General features: G+C 39.2%; 1 protein-coding gene across 1 annotated transcript; it reads right to left on the minus strand.

Moving 5' to 3' along the window:
• LOC109832170 (type IV inositol polyphosphate 5-phosphatase 9-like) lies at nucleotides 1,809–5,941 on the minus strand. Its single transcript, XM_020399606.1, is given in 9 exon segments — nucleotides 1,809–2,090; nucleotides 2,092–2,185; nucleotides 3,644–3,795; nucleotides 3,896–4,004; nucleotides 4,635–4,819; nucleotides 4,903–5,239; nucleotides 5,325–5,432; nucleotides 5,530–5,699; nucleotides 5,803–5,941. Coding segments are annotated over 9 exon segments (1,329 nt in total). The 5' UTR covers nucleotides 5,830–5,941; the 3' UTR covers nucleotides 1,809–1,943.

The following is a 13,898-nucleotide window of genomic DNA, read 5'->3' on the forward strand; positions in this document are numbered from 1 at the left end:
AACAATATCAGCCGACTGACGGCCCAACGACTAGTTTTTTTAGCTTTCCGTTTTTTGTCTTTTTACTGGGTTTTGTTGGTTTCTTCTTGGCTTTGGGGTTTCCTATAAATACCCCCACATATTCTCAGTTCTAAATTGATCAAGAAAGGTTTTAAACAAGTTTAAGGGTGTTTTTGTTTGTTTAAGAGGGTTTTTACAAGTTTAGTTTCGTGAAGAGATTTTCACAAAAGGAAGAAGAGATCATTCTTTGGTGTTTGAGCTTCAACTCATCTCTCTCTCTCTCTCTCTCTCTCTCTCTCTCTCTCTCTCATGATCTATGGAGAACTTTTCTAAACTCAATTTCTAACAATTTACAAGTTTGATTTTCATTTCCATAAGCTAGATTTTCATATTGAGTTTAGTTTGTTTTTACTTCTCATTGTTCACACACAACCTATTGAGCTTATATTATTTCATACATAGTATAATTTGAGGTTGTGGGTTTGTGACATTGAGAGTGAGCTTAATTGAGTTATCATCTTGTTAGAGTACAAATCATTTGTTATTAGTGAGCTAAATTATGAGGTTCACTTTGTATTACACTAGTACACTAAGAGGAGTGTGTGGTGAGAGACGGGTTGTCCCAAGAGGAGTGGTGTCGATAGTAAAGCCTAGAGAGAGGTAGTAATTCCGAGCACTTGAGGGAGACACGGGCTAGAGACCAACACTTGATGTGGTAGTTAGTGTGTTTACATTGTGAGTGATTGTAAAGTTTTCGGTGAACTAAAAAACCGAGTGTGGGGTGTAAACGTTATTCAGGTGAGCGTTGAAAACCCGGTTGTGTAGTGGATTCTCCCCGGGAGTGGGGAGCGGAGAAGTAGGACGAAATGTCCGAACTCCGTGATCATTTGATTGTGTTTGAGTTTGCTTTGACGTTCATTTTATATTTGTGCTCATTGCTTATATCGCCATTGCCTTGTTATTTAGTTTGTCCACTATATTGTTTATATTTGTTTATTTTATGTACCCTTTGTTTATATTGAATATCCTTGCATATAATTGTTGCATATCTTATTTGCTAGAAAAATTTGTTAATTAGTTTTAATTGGCATAAAATCGGATTAGATTAGCATAAACCCTATTCATCCCTCCTCTAGGGTGCTTTCCATTAGTATCTTAGCACTTCCTAGCTAGTGTCATTAGGGTCTTTTAAACACTACGCTCTCCTTCTTTGCAAACTGTCTTTAGAACCCAAATACAGTTTGAGAGGAGATGTTAAATATAGTAGTTAGGCAATATCTTATTTTGCTTTATTTTAGACCCACATTACTTAGGTTACCAGAACCTCTCCACTTACTTTTGTATATAAACTCCTCAATGTAATGAATAATATTATCATGTTCTCTTAAATCTCCCTGTACTCAACATCCATAGGGAAGGAAGAAGGGACAAGGCATCTAGTGTAGCGTGCATCAATAGAGCTGTATATGTGCTTAAAATAATAAAAAAAAATGATCCTAAAGTTATGTGATTCAAGAATAGATATCTCTTCAGTGGACCGTTAATACCATATGATCACTCCAGCGTAAGCCATAATTTGAGCCACTTGAGTTTTAAATAACAGTGGGTGACATGGACTTAGAAAGCGACAAGAAGGCCCGCAGCTTAAAATAGACCAATAAGTGAAGGCCGCGGCCTTTTTCTATCAAGATTTGCTCCGCTTCCTCTGATCCCAGTCCCACCGAATGCGGAATATTAATGCAATACAACTGTTCCCCCTACCTAAGGGTATCAAATTACTAAATCTATAAACATCAATCCCACGCAAAAATAAGATTCATATTACTCACTATCAAAATATATATCAACGTAAGTTTTAACCCCCCCAAAAAAAAAAGTTCCCTTGTGTCCGTATATATATTGTCTCTACAAGCCCAAACACGATGAGCTCACAATTCAACTCCCTAAATTTGTACGCTTAATCTTCCATTACTACCCGAGATTTGTTCATTTAACAAGTCCAAGGGTATGTGATCAAATCTATCGGACAAGAAGAAGCTCCTCAATGAGTACTTCATCTTCAAAGCCTCGACCTTAACCTCAAATATGGCTGGCTCGTACCGGTCTATGGTCTGATAGTTTGCACTCGTAGCGGTCGTAGAGAATTTGTTTCAATCCCTTGCCCTGCCAAAGTATTCGATCACACCTATATAAAACACTTAAAATTTAGATCAAGAGAGCTCGAGAAATATTGATTGCATATTTGAATATACACTATAAATGGTAATATCCAAATAATACACAGAATTAATGTGTCTGCAAATAATTATTCTTTTGAATATATATATTGTTGGAAATTGTTGTTAAATCTGGAATGAAACAGAGAAATTTTAATGTGCTGTAATTTTAAACTTTTTCATTTCACTGCTGTGTGTTTGTGAAACGTTGTGCTTAAAGCAGTGTTTGGCCTACTCCGGTGTAAGGATCCTAAGGCCAAACTGCTTATAGGAACAGCAGTACAGTACTCTGGTGTGCACCAACACAGTACTGTTAAGATCTCCTCGATCTATAAGACCTTTCGGTCAAGGTAAATATCTCCTCGATCTTAAAACGTTTCGGTTCAAAACCTTTCGGTTCAAAACTTTTCGGTTTTAGGGCAAGTTCATGCGTGCACAGTTTCTGCAGCAGCAGCACAACAACAACAACGTCAAGATCTCCTTGATCCGATGTTCTTATTCCAAGTTCTCTAGCAAATTACAAGAGCTGCCCAAAGGGCGCCATTTATAGGCCTCTAAGACCAGCTTAAGAGTCACCCTCAATTAATGCGACTGTTATAATTCACAATGATAATTATGATTGTAATATTAATGCATTAAATTGCTCTAAATCCTGTTGCAACTGCTGCATGCAGTAACTCCTAAATACGAGGTAATTAATGGATGCATTACTACGAACCGCGAGGGTCACGTCTCAGCAAATCAGACGAACATCGTCTGTAGGATGAACCTCGTCGAACGGGCGAACCTCGTCGAACAGACGAACCTCGTCGAAGAGCGAACCTCGTCAAACATGCGAACCTCGTCGAACGGACGAAACTCGTTTGACGAGCGAACCTCGGCAAACAGGCGAACCTTATTTTACGAGCGAACCTCGTATGATCTTGTGAATCAGACGAACCTCGACGAACCTCGACTGATTTCGAGAATATTAGGGTCACACCCTTGTACAAATGTGCAGCTCATCCTCATGCTGCGAAGCAGCCTGCGAGGCAACCTTCGTGGCGACCATAGTGGCAGCCAACGTGGCACCACCTAGCCCCGATGCCTCCGTGTGAAGTGCAAAGTGCGTCTAACAAAGCATCACTTAGCGTCTCAGTCCGATTAGCCCCGATCCCCGGCCCATTGGTCCACGGACCACGAGCCCACGGCCCACATCCCACTAGAACTTATGAGGGATTAATTAAAATAAAACACATCTCGGTTTGCCATTGGCAAGCCTCGAACAGAGGATATTTTGAAACACCGAAACATTAACTTTCCACTAGGCTACTAAGCATTTATGAAAAATATTTGTAATTAATATATATATATATATATTTTTTATTTTTTTTTTAAAAACTCATTTTGAAAAGCGGTTTTGACAAAAAAATCCAACATATATATACCATGCGGGTGCACGCTTCTTCTCCCCCTTTTTGCTTGGAAGACATCCATAGTAGTCATCCGAGTTTGGATAGTACTTGTATGTGGGAGTGAATTCTATAGCACCTTCATGCCAACCCTCAAAAGCTCGACCAGCTGATACCTCTCCTCGCAACTACACGGTACAACTAAAAGATTGAGTCACAAGACTTACTAGAATTTTACCAGTTAATGAATGGGTTTACAAAACTGAAAAGTAAGGATTGAATGGATACTTGATCTTTCTGTAACAAGATTTCCCATTCCTTTCGTTCTACTCGCAATCTTGTCTCGGCCTCTGGCAAAGAGATTCTATAGTTTAGGTCTCCGAGCAAGATGATTCGGCTGCATGAAATTTTCAATACAGGAAAATGATTAGGTAGAGATTGACGTGTAGAGCTCATTAGTCTTTAGTCGCAACTTGCATGGTTTGTACGTGATAAATTAAAAATAATTAATGATTGTTGATTTTGTTACTAGCCGCATACCAATTAGATACCATCGCCTATGCATAGATATTTTCAAGTGGATTTATAGTTTATAATTTGATTAAGTTATAGTTGATTCGATCCAATCTACATTAATAAGTAATGATTCTTTGAATAGGAGGTTCACGTTTCTATGTAGGAACATGAATCCATCACTTTCTATCTTTGGTCCACTTGAATAAATAGAAAAACCCATATAGTTTTTAGACCATAAGAAAGATTTGTTTTGTCATGAGAATATATAAACTATGATCTAAATTAGTAGTTAGACGGCACCGACCTTTTAAAGACATGATTTAATAGTAATTACAACTGTACTCAGTACAATTAACTTTCATAAAAAGTGTTCATATATAGAAAGATAAAGGTGAAACTATCTTGTTTCATATGGATATTGACAAGAAAAATATCTACTGTCCAAATATTCAACGAAAAAGTTGCAATTAAAAATTAATATCAATTAAGAAGATGATGGTCATCTACTCACTCATGTTCCAGAATTTTTTGGGGCAAATTAAGAGAAGGACCACAAGGAAAACTCGTTCGAGAAAAAATATCCATTGCATTGCAATTTCGATTCATCTCATCTCCTTCTTTCTCTCCCGAAGCTAAATGGCAACAGATGAAGCAGAAGCTTGTTTCATGTAAGAAAAATCTAACTGATACTGAACCCTGTAAACAATATTAGGCTACTAAATTAATCAAATATATATTATCAATTAAATAATTTATGTTAACTTAATTAAAATAATTACCTTATTTCCTAGGCATCCCATGATGCCACAACCAACACAAGATACACTTGGGTGTTTAATGTAACGCAAGAGATCGCTTCTCACCCAAACGGAGATTGATATTCCTACCATTTGTTTGCTCATGATGCATCGAAAAGCTTGATCGATATTATCCTTTGAATTTGATTCCTTGACAGGATGCACTTTTTGTTTATCTATATCTCCGGCCTTGAGCTCCTTTGAATTGTATGTCGACTCGTTAAGGGTTGACCTAATTAGAGAATTCCATTTAGCAGAGGATTTATTCTTTTCTGGTCCAAGTACATTCTTGGCTTTCAGGGGCACAATTTCTTGGAAACTGCAAGAAAAAAGTGTTATCAATATATTCATTAACATAAAAATAAAGAGTTTTTTTTTCAAGCTAATTTGGTTAATATACTTACCCAAGAACGTAGATGTCATAGGAGTTATTCTTTGTATCGAGCCAATCCTCCAAGTTGAGAGTATCTGATGGCGGGATGCCACCAACATTCCATGTACTAGCAAACAATCTTAAAACACAAAACAAAAGATAATTACTACTACTTAATTAGTAACAAATTTATAGGGACAATCATTAAGAACCAATTAATTTATTTAGCTACTCACTTGTAGCTATGCGTCTCTAATTTACTATCACAGTTTCTCAAGACGATGGCTTCATGGTCTAAGCTTGGTTCCTCTAACCATATCTCCGAGCTTGGAAAATCTGCGACGAAATTAGTACTCCATAATGGCCTTCGAAATAGCTTGTTTGCAACCAATCTCGGCCACATCACCTATAAAAACACAAACAATTAGCGGTAAAAAAACTATTTGTGTGTTTGTGTATGTGTATGTATTTGTATATGTGTGATCGAAGTGAAAGAGAACTCTCGCTACCTCTCCCTTTCTATTTTTCTCTGACATGATATCGTGATAGAAGAAGGAGAAGGAGAAGAGAAGCTTGGCTCAATAAGAAAGAGAGCAAACAATAGAGAGAAGCACTAAATTGCTGCTAAATAAGGAGCCAGGGAATGGGTATGGACCTCAAAGGGTTGGATTGAGATTGAGAATGGGACCCGTTAAAGATGAAAAAGAAATAATGTGGCAACTGGGGAAGAGTCTGACGTTGAGGTTGATGGAGAGATATATTTATTCATGTGAGAAAATGTTGTATGGGTTAAGGACAAAGAGACAGTGACCCTACATCCTGGAATGTTGCTTCTTGGGCCCTTCCTTCCTTTGAAACGCATTGCCTAGGGTTTGTTATGAGGGTGGAGATTCTTTAATCTAAAATTTGCAGACTTATACAATATGGCGGTTATTCTATCAAAATAAATAAATAAATAAATTATGGTGGTTATTTAGGGACATATATAGGACATGTCCCTGTTCAAATTAGTGTAGCCCCCATGATGCAATAATGTTTTTTTAGAAGTGGCGAACATGACGAAGAACAACTCAGGAAAACAGGCAGAAAACATGTTTTAGGCTATCCGGTCGACCACGAGTTAGCTGCGCTCGACCGGAAACGTGCACAGGTCGAAGGCACGTTTTGGGTTTGGAGACGGTCGACCGCCACGGTCAACCGTCACAGTTCGGTCGACCGCAGCAGTCGACCGCCAAACCTTGTAGGCGATTTTATTTCTGTCGTTCTATTGCAGTCGACCCGCGACGAATTTGCGTCGTAAGCGCCCCAGTCCCAGTATGAGTCTGGGTTGGTTTTCTGACCCGTTTCGTTTTGAGTTGGTATATAACCCTAAACCTAATTAGTTAGGGTTAAGCAAGGGCGATTTGAGCAGACCGCTGAGAGAGTATTGTGCATCCTTTGTGGGAGGATTTGTGAGAGATCTAGAGAGTTTTGTTCTAGGGTTTATTGGTGAGATTTGTAACCCTATTTGTATTCTCTTGATTTTTAATAGTAAGAACCCCCCTCCTTACCATGTGGATGTAGGCAACTTACCGAACCACGTGAGAAAGACGACAATGAACATCACTATCTGGTTCACAGGAGTTCGACTGATGTCGGTGAATGCTTGAAGTGAACCGACGAACTACGTGAGCTGATAGGATTTCGGAATAACGAAGACACAGGCTAATCGAGAACCCCGCGATGTTTATAAAAGGAACAACGCCCTTCGTGTCTTGTTCATTCTACAGATAATCTAACCATTGGAACTGATAGAATTCTCATCGGAGCTGATAGAACTCCTTGTCAGCTTTCCAACGCATTTGGAATCACTCAGATCCGGGTTCAGACAAAGAAGTTACAGCGAAAACGTCTCAAAGCTGAACTGAGGCACCTACGGTGTCTCAGCCAAGTCAAGACACCCCAAGGGTGTCTCGGCCAAGCCAAGACACCCCTAGGGTGTCTCAGCGCGGATTTGGGCCCTTTAAGTGGTTTTAACCGCCCCGCAACCCCTCATGCCTATAAATACAAGTCTTAGGCCTCATTTTTTCAGATCTGGAATTTTGGAGAATCGGCGAAGCCCTGCCAGAGTGAAGAGTGATCGAGCACTTCAACGCAAGAGAGTTTCTTCGTCAGATCTACATCACCCATACCTGATCCTTAGTATTATCTCGTTGTGGTAATACTAAGAAGAGCAAATATCTCGCTTTTATCGAGATAGGGGCTTCAAGTTTCTAGATCTCCTCGCAGATCGACGAAGCTCTGGATCAGATCTGATTGCCAGGTAGTCCACGGATATCGATGTCCCCGTCACAGGCTAAAGACCCACGCAAGCAAGAGACGACGAACGGATCTTGTGTTTATTTTCAAGAAAGTTGTAATCTTTTTTATTATTTCTTTGTTGTTTGAATTCATTTGTAACGTTTGAAGTTTAATGAAATCAATGATGAAGGCAACTTTCGACGAAAACATATGCCTTGATCTAGTCAAATGCATCTCTCTCGATGATGGTCAGCTCGCCCTCCATGAGCGTCTCCCTTCTCATTTCAGGCCAATTGGAGTAGCCCAACTAAAAGTCGTCTCCCACGACTCAAACAAATTTTTCCTTCCAGTCCTTGTGAGAGTCTGGAAGACCGGCGATGAGCCTAAACTTCCCCACCATTTGAAAATGAAAGTGGGGTTCCATCTGGTTCACCTTTACAACCACCAGCCGACCCAAGACCCGTAGAGATGGCTTGATCACCAACCAGTAGTAGATCACTACGAACCCCACCAAGATGACGATGGTGTTCGGCTTCATCTGCACTGGTGAAACCCCTAGCACTGTGAACACTTGTTTGAGGAGGATGTAGGGGTAGCCGAAGACCAAACTCTAAGTGCCTCAAGCAAAGTGGATTCCGCTCCTGTCCATGATCATAGATGACCTCCGACCTCGTCGGGACCATCAGATCATATGCCTTGGGGATGTCAAACCTCCTAGAGAGCATCCTCATCTAGGACTGCGTCACCTTGGAATGGATCCCCACTAGGAGAGCTCGACGATCCATATGCTCAGATGTCATCAGAGATTGCAGAGATGATTGCCAGAAGAGATGAGTGGAAAAGTTCTGAGTTCTCTAGAGGGAATTTCAAAAGGCAATAATCACCTCCCTCAAGCCCTTGGTCTTATATATAGGCAGATGACTTTACAACTACTAAAACCTAGACTGAGATTGATTTTTAGAATTCGAAGCGACATCTCATGGATTGAGACATAACCTGCTCACCTCGAGTAGCCCGCAATATGCCAGGGAAAGCGGAACTGTGACAGTCGAAAAGAACGTGCAGTGACATCAGCCACGTCAATTCGAAGGGACTTTTCAGTTCTCACATTTAAAGCACTCACATCCGTCCAAAGCAATTCTTATTTCACCCTGACCCGGCTAAAGCTGACTCCAAGCGAAAACGGCCAACTGTTATGGTGTTCTCAATCACCTAAGTACGACCCTTTGTCAGCAACGGATAGATGTACATCTGCATGCAATGCTCCAATTAAGTTGGCGGTCGAAGACCAACAAGGATGACAACTCAGTCGACTAGCTGAGTCAACATTCCCTCGTACCGACTAGAAAGGCGGTACTTATCACCCCTCTTGTCAAAGACGACTCACAGTGAGTCCATACGACCAGCTGACTTGATGTCTTCCGATGACGACTCAAAAGGCGTTACTTCTCTGCCAAGCTAAAGGACTTCGGCCTCGAAATCTTCCCACTAGCAACGTGTCAGCATCACAGTTGAGGCTTGGCAGGCGCCATCATACCTCTAGCCCCGATAGTCTTCATGACTCATCGGACCACATCAGCACTGTCATGCCTCTGATCACTTCCTATTTAATGTTGAGGTGATATCTCTTCCAGTCGCCAACCGATACCTATAAAGTAAGTGTTGACTCATCCGTCAGCCTATATTTTTTCACCGCCATCCTGTGCTCGGCCACAATAACAGTTCTGCCCTTTGGGAACCACTATAAATAAGAGGTACTATTCTTTCATTTAGGGAGAGAAACTACCTAATCTGGATCTTGATCTCTGATTCCTGACTATTTGATCTAAAGATCTAATCTTCTCAGAATAATTTGCAAAGTATATTGCACACACAAGAACTATCACAATTCTTTATTTACTCCACTCAAGTTCACTAGCTGACGTGATCGTCGGAGGAAGCACGGGGTAACCGGTCTCCGTCCTCTCACGTATTTTTATATGTGTAGGCTTTTTAGCAACCTAACCCAAAATCGGATATTCAGGGAAGGAAGCGACCCTCATCAACTGCACCCCTATCCAACCGCGAATATTATTGATAGTGTGATCACTTAACATCAATAATAACAAACTCTCATTTACTATTGTTATGTTTTGTGAGAGGATGTATTTCAAGCATATATAGGTACGAGCAAGATGTAGTGTGAAACAATGCAAAAATCAACTCGAAGGTTGATTTCAACCTTCGAACCATCGATGGTTAAAAAGCAACCATTGATTGTCAGCATCTCATTAATAGTTACAGGAGCTAATCAAAGAAAAATAGAAATAAGAATTGGCGTCATCGATGGTCTACAATGACCCATCGATTGATTATAGGAAATCATTGATAGTTATAGGAGATAATTAAAGAAATCTAGAAGTCAGAATCAACACCATCGATGGCTACAGTTGAACCATCAATGTTTGTGATCCACCATCAATGGTTATGACAAAATTTGGCAGTTTTTTGGGATTTAATCTCAGTCATTTGTTGACCCATTTGATCTACTATTTACACTCAGATTTGGGTATCTTTTTCCTATCCTATCAAGGTCTATTTAAGGGGAGTTGGAGATCATAATTAACAACAAAGTTCAAAGAGGCAAAAACACAAAAGGAGATATTTTTATTCTAGGGTTTGAGAGAAACTTGATCAAATCCCCTACTCGGCGAGCTTTTTATCAGAGTTTGATTCAGCGAAAAGGAGTGTCTTACGCTTATATCGCTACACCGATTCTTCATGGATCTTCGTTTACACTGATTTGAAGAACGGTTTGATAAAGGAATGTAAGATCATTTTTTGCTCTTTAATTATTTATGCTTGGTTGTATTTCAAAGTTGTGAGTTTAATGGTGTGCTCAATCTGGGGTAATTGAGGATTAGGCTAGTTAGGGCTAGATTTCTTTTAGTCATTATGAATAGTTAGGTTAGATGATTGGTTTCAGATAGATTTCAGGGTTCAGTCTTTAAAGTCTACTGAACCGTGTTGTGATTCAAGTGAACTTCGGTCATAGTAAGGAAGGCCCTTCACGAGAATGAAGAATGGACCTAAAATTTTGATCTGAAACACTATAATTCTTGTGTATTCTTGTGCTACTTAGTTTTAAACTGTATAATTCTATTCACCCCATCCCTCCCCCTTCTCCCCCCCTCCCTCTAGGCTTGCATTCTAGTTCCAATAATTTTATATATGTTGAATATCATGGACCATGTTCACTAAATACTTTCTCCATAATCACACTTAATCTCATCCATTAAAAAAACTTTCCCCTAATGATCATTTCTGCTCTCGGGATCCTTTCGCTTATTGCTACAATCCACAGGCCCTAGGTGAATCATAGTCTCCTCCAGCCTGTAGTTCCTCATTGCCTCTTCCTCTACCCCTAGTCGGTTTCTCCTTCATCGCCTTAGTTGCTACTCTCTCGCCCTCTACAAGAGTGCGATTCATACTGTTTATGTGCATAGAGATGCTAGTTTTTCTAATTTGAAGGGGAAAGGTGATCTTTTCAAAGAAGATGATGGAGACTAAAAAGCCTAAGATCTATCATTTGATGTATTCACTTTTTAAGATTGCATTGATTTTACCCATGGCTAAGGCATCCGTGGAAAAAGCGTTTCTTGCAATGAAATTGATAAAGAGCAAGTTGCAAAATAAAATGAGTGATGATTGGCTTAATGATCATTTATTATTTATATTGAAAAAGATGCATTCGATAGTGTTGCTAATGATGTGATAATGTATTTTTTTTAAGATATAAAAAATCATTGGGAATAATTATAAAATTTTGAATCATTAATTATATAGAGAAACCAGTTTTTATAAGTCCTAGATCCGCCACTAGTTGGTACACGGTAGGTACTTGGTAGGTAGAAGCAGCAGTGCTCCTGAAGTGCTTTAATTCTTTCTTTGTGTCACTTAGCAATAATGGAAACTTGATAATTAACTAACAAAACGTGGCTCCGTTGTGATAGTATAAAGAGGAATATTGCAATCATGAGCTAATGGGGTTGAAGATTTTCAGGTTAGTTCCATCCTATATATACTATTTATAGGACTCGCAATTTGCGTGGAGAATTAATATTGTGGTCCATTAGAACTTGTTCATTGCATGGAATCTTAACTTTTCTGTTATAAATGGAAAATATTTTTTGTATTTCTCCAGGGACAAATGACGTGCCGACCTACTAATAACTTGTGTTAATTCAGACTATTCTGTTTTTGGATCGATGTGGAATTGAATCGAATAATGAGCTACCCAAATATGTTTTCATGTTTGCCTTTGGACTCAAAACCGAATCATTTTATTAATAATCTTTCCTTAATTTGTCAGGAATCTACAGAATACAATTAAACAAGGGTTCATAATGAATTAAAAAGACAGTTATTTCTTGCTTTGTGTTTGATGCAAAGTGTTAGTTGAGAGGCTATTTTCATCAACAATATAAATTGTTTATTTGGGCTTGAGTTGGCTTGGTAAGATCCAAAATAAGATGACATTTTTAAGAGTGCATTGCACCTATTCAGTTCAACTTATGCGTTAGCAATGATGTGAGATAAGATTGAGTTTCATGTTGAAAAGATGGTCAGATAGCTAAGTAACATACTAACATGATTAAATATGTTTGGATTCATAAGTCAACATGATTGATGTTGGATTTAATCTAATAAATCTATTTGTGGGCACATATGATTAATCAATGTGTATTGCTATCTTTCAGGATAGCCCACTAAAGTGATCAATTAAGTTGGGTTAATTTGGTATTTAAATAAGTCATGGGGTTATATGTGCAGATACCAGGTTGTAATTGTAATTTATTGAGGGGCTAAATTACAAAAGTACAACATCTATAAATAAGGGGTTATGGTCCCTAACCTAGGGTTACATTCTCTAATTCTCTTCACCCCATCTAAGAGAGAAATTCGGTTTTAGAGGAAACCCTAAGGTTAGAAGATCCAAAACCCAAAATCAAGTTCAAGCAATGGATTCAGGTATAAGCTTCCGCTCTTTTATTTTTGTTAATCTCTTTGAATTAATCATGGCTATATGGTTTTAGATCTCAAGTTTATGATGTAGATCTAACAAGTGGTATCAGAGCCACCTTGATTAATTCTTAGGGATTTAAGTTTTATTGGGTTTTTGATCTTAAATCTCTGGTTAAAGATTCAATTTTTGGGTTCGGATGAACAGTAATGTTCTCGGATGAACAGTAATGTTCGGTGAACAGTAACGAAATTTTTTTTCGGGTGAACATTAAAGTACTTTTTCGGTGAACAATAGCTTTTGGGAATTTTTTGGATTTTTCTTTGATTTTTCCTTCAATTTTTTCCAATTCTGGATCTGTTTTGAAAATAAAAATCAAAGGTTTTGGGTTTGTTGGCGGCGGTTTCAGTTTGAAACCCTAAGGGTTCATGGCGAAAATTAAGGAGGTGGTTACCTCAAACGAACCTCGCGTTCGTTCAATTTTAACCGAGCTTCGCGCTCAACGAACCTCGCGTTCGTTCTAAGGTGAACCTCGCGTTCAACTCAGGTGAGCGTCAAGCTCAATTTTAACGAACCTCGCGTTCGTTCTAAGGTGAACCTCGCGTTCAACTCAGGTGAGCGTCAAGCTCAATTTTTTTAACGAACCTCGCGTTCGTTCTTCAGACGAACCTCGCGTTCGTACTTCAGACGAACCTCGCGTTCGTACTTCAGACGAACCTCGCGTTCGTACTTCAGACGAACCTCGCGTTCGTACTTCAGACGAACCTCGCGTTCGTACTTCAGACGAACCTCGCGTTCGTACTTCAGACGAACCTCGCGTTCGTGCTTCAGTCGAGCCTCGCGTTCGAACTTCAGACGAACCTCGCGTTCGTACTTCAGACGAACCTCGCGTTCGTACTTCAGTTGAACCTCGCGTTCATTTTTTTTAACGAACCTCGCGTTCGTTCCCAAGTTGAACCTCGCGTTCTTTTATCAAACGAACCTCGCGTTCGTTCATTTTCAGACGAACCTCGCGTTCGTGCTTAAGTGAGTCTCGTACTCAATACAGTCGAACCTCGCGTTCGAAGTTAAGGGAACTTCGTGTTCATTATGGTTAAGTCTTGGTTTTTTCATGGGTCCACTTTGGTATACTTAATTTATTCAATTAAGTTATGGGCCCTAATTAAGCTGTGAGACCCCAATCAAGTTTTTGGAAATTCAGTTGATTTAAATTTTTAATTTAAATCTAATTCGGTTTTTAATCAATTATTTAATTCAAATATTATGACACTAAGGTATTAAGGTTGTCTCTCACTCCAATTGATTAATTGAAACAAGAAGTTG

This window comes from Asparagus officinalis, chromosome 3, assembly GCF_001876935.1.
Source record: "Asparagus officinalis chromosome 3, Aspof.V1, whole genome shotgun sequence".
In the NCBI taxonomy this organism is placed as follows: Eukaryota; Viridiplantae; Streptophyta; class Magnoliopsida; order Asparagales; family Asparagaceae; genus Asparagus; species Asparagus officinalis.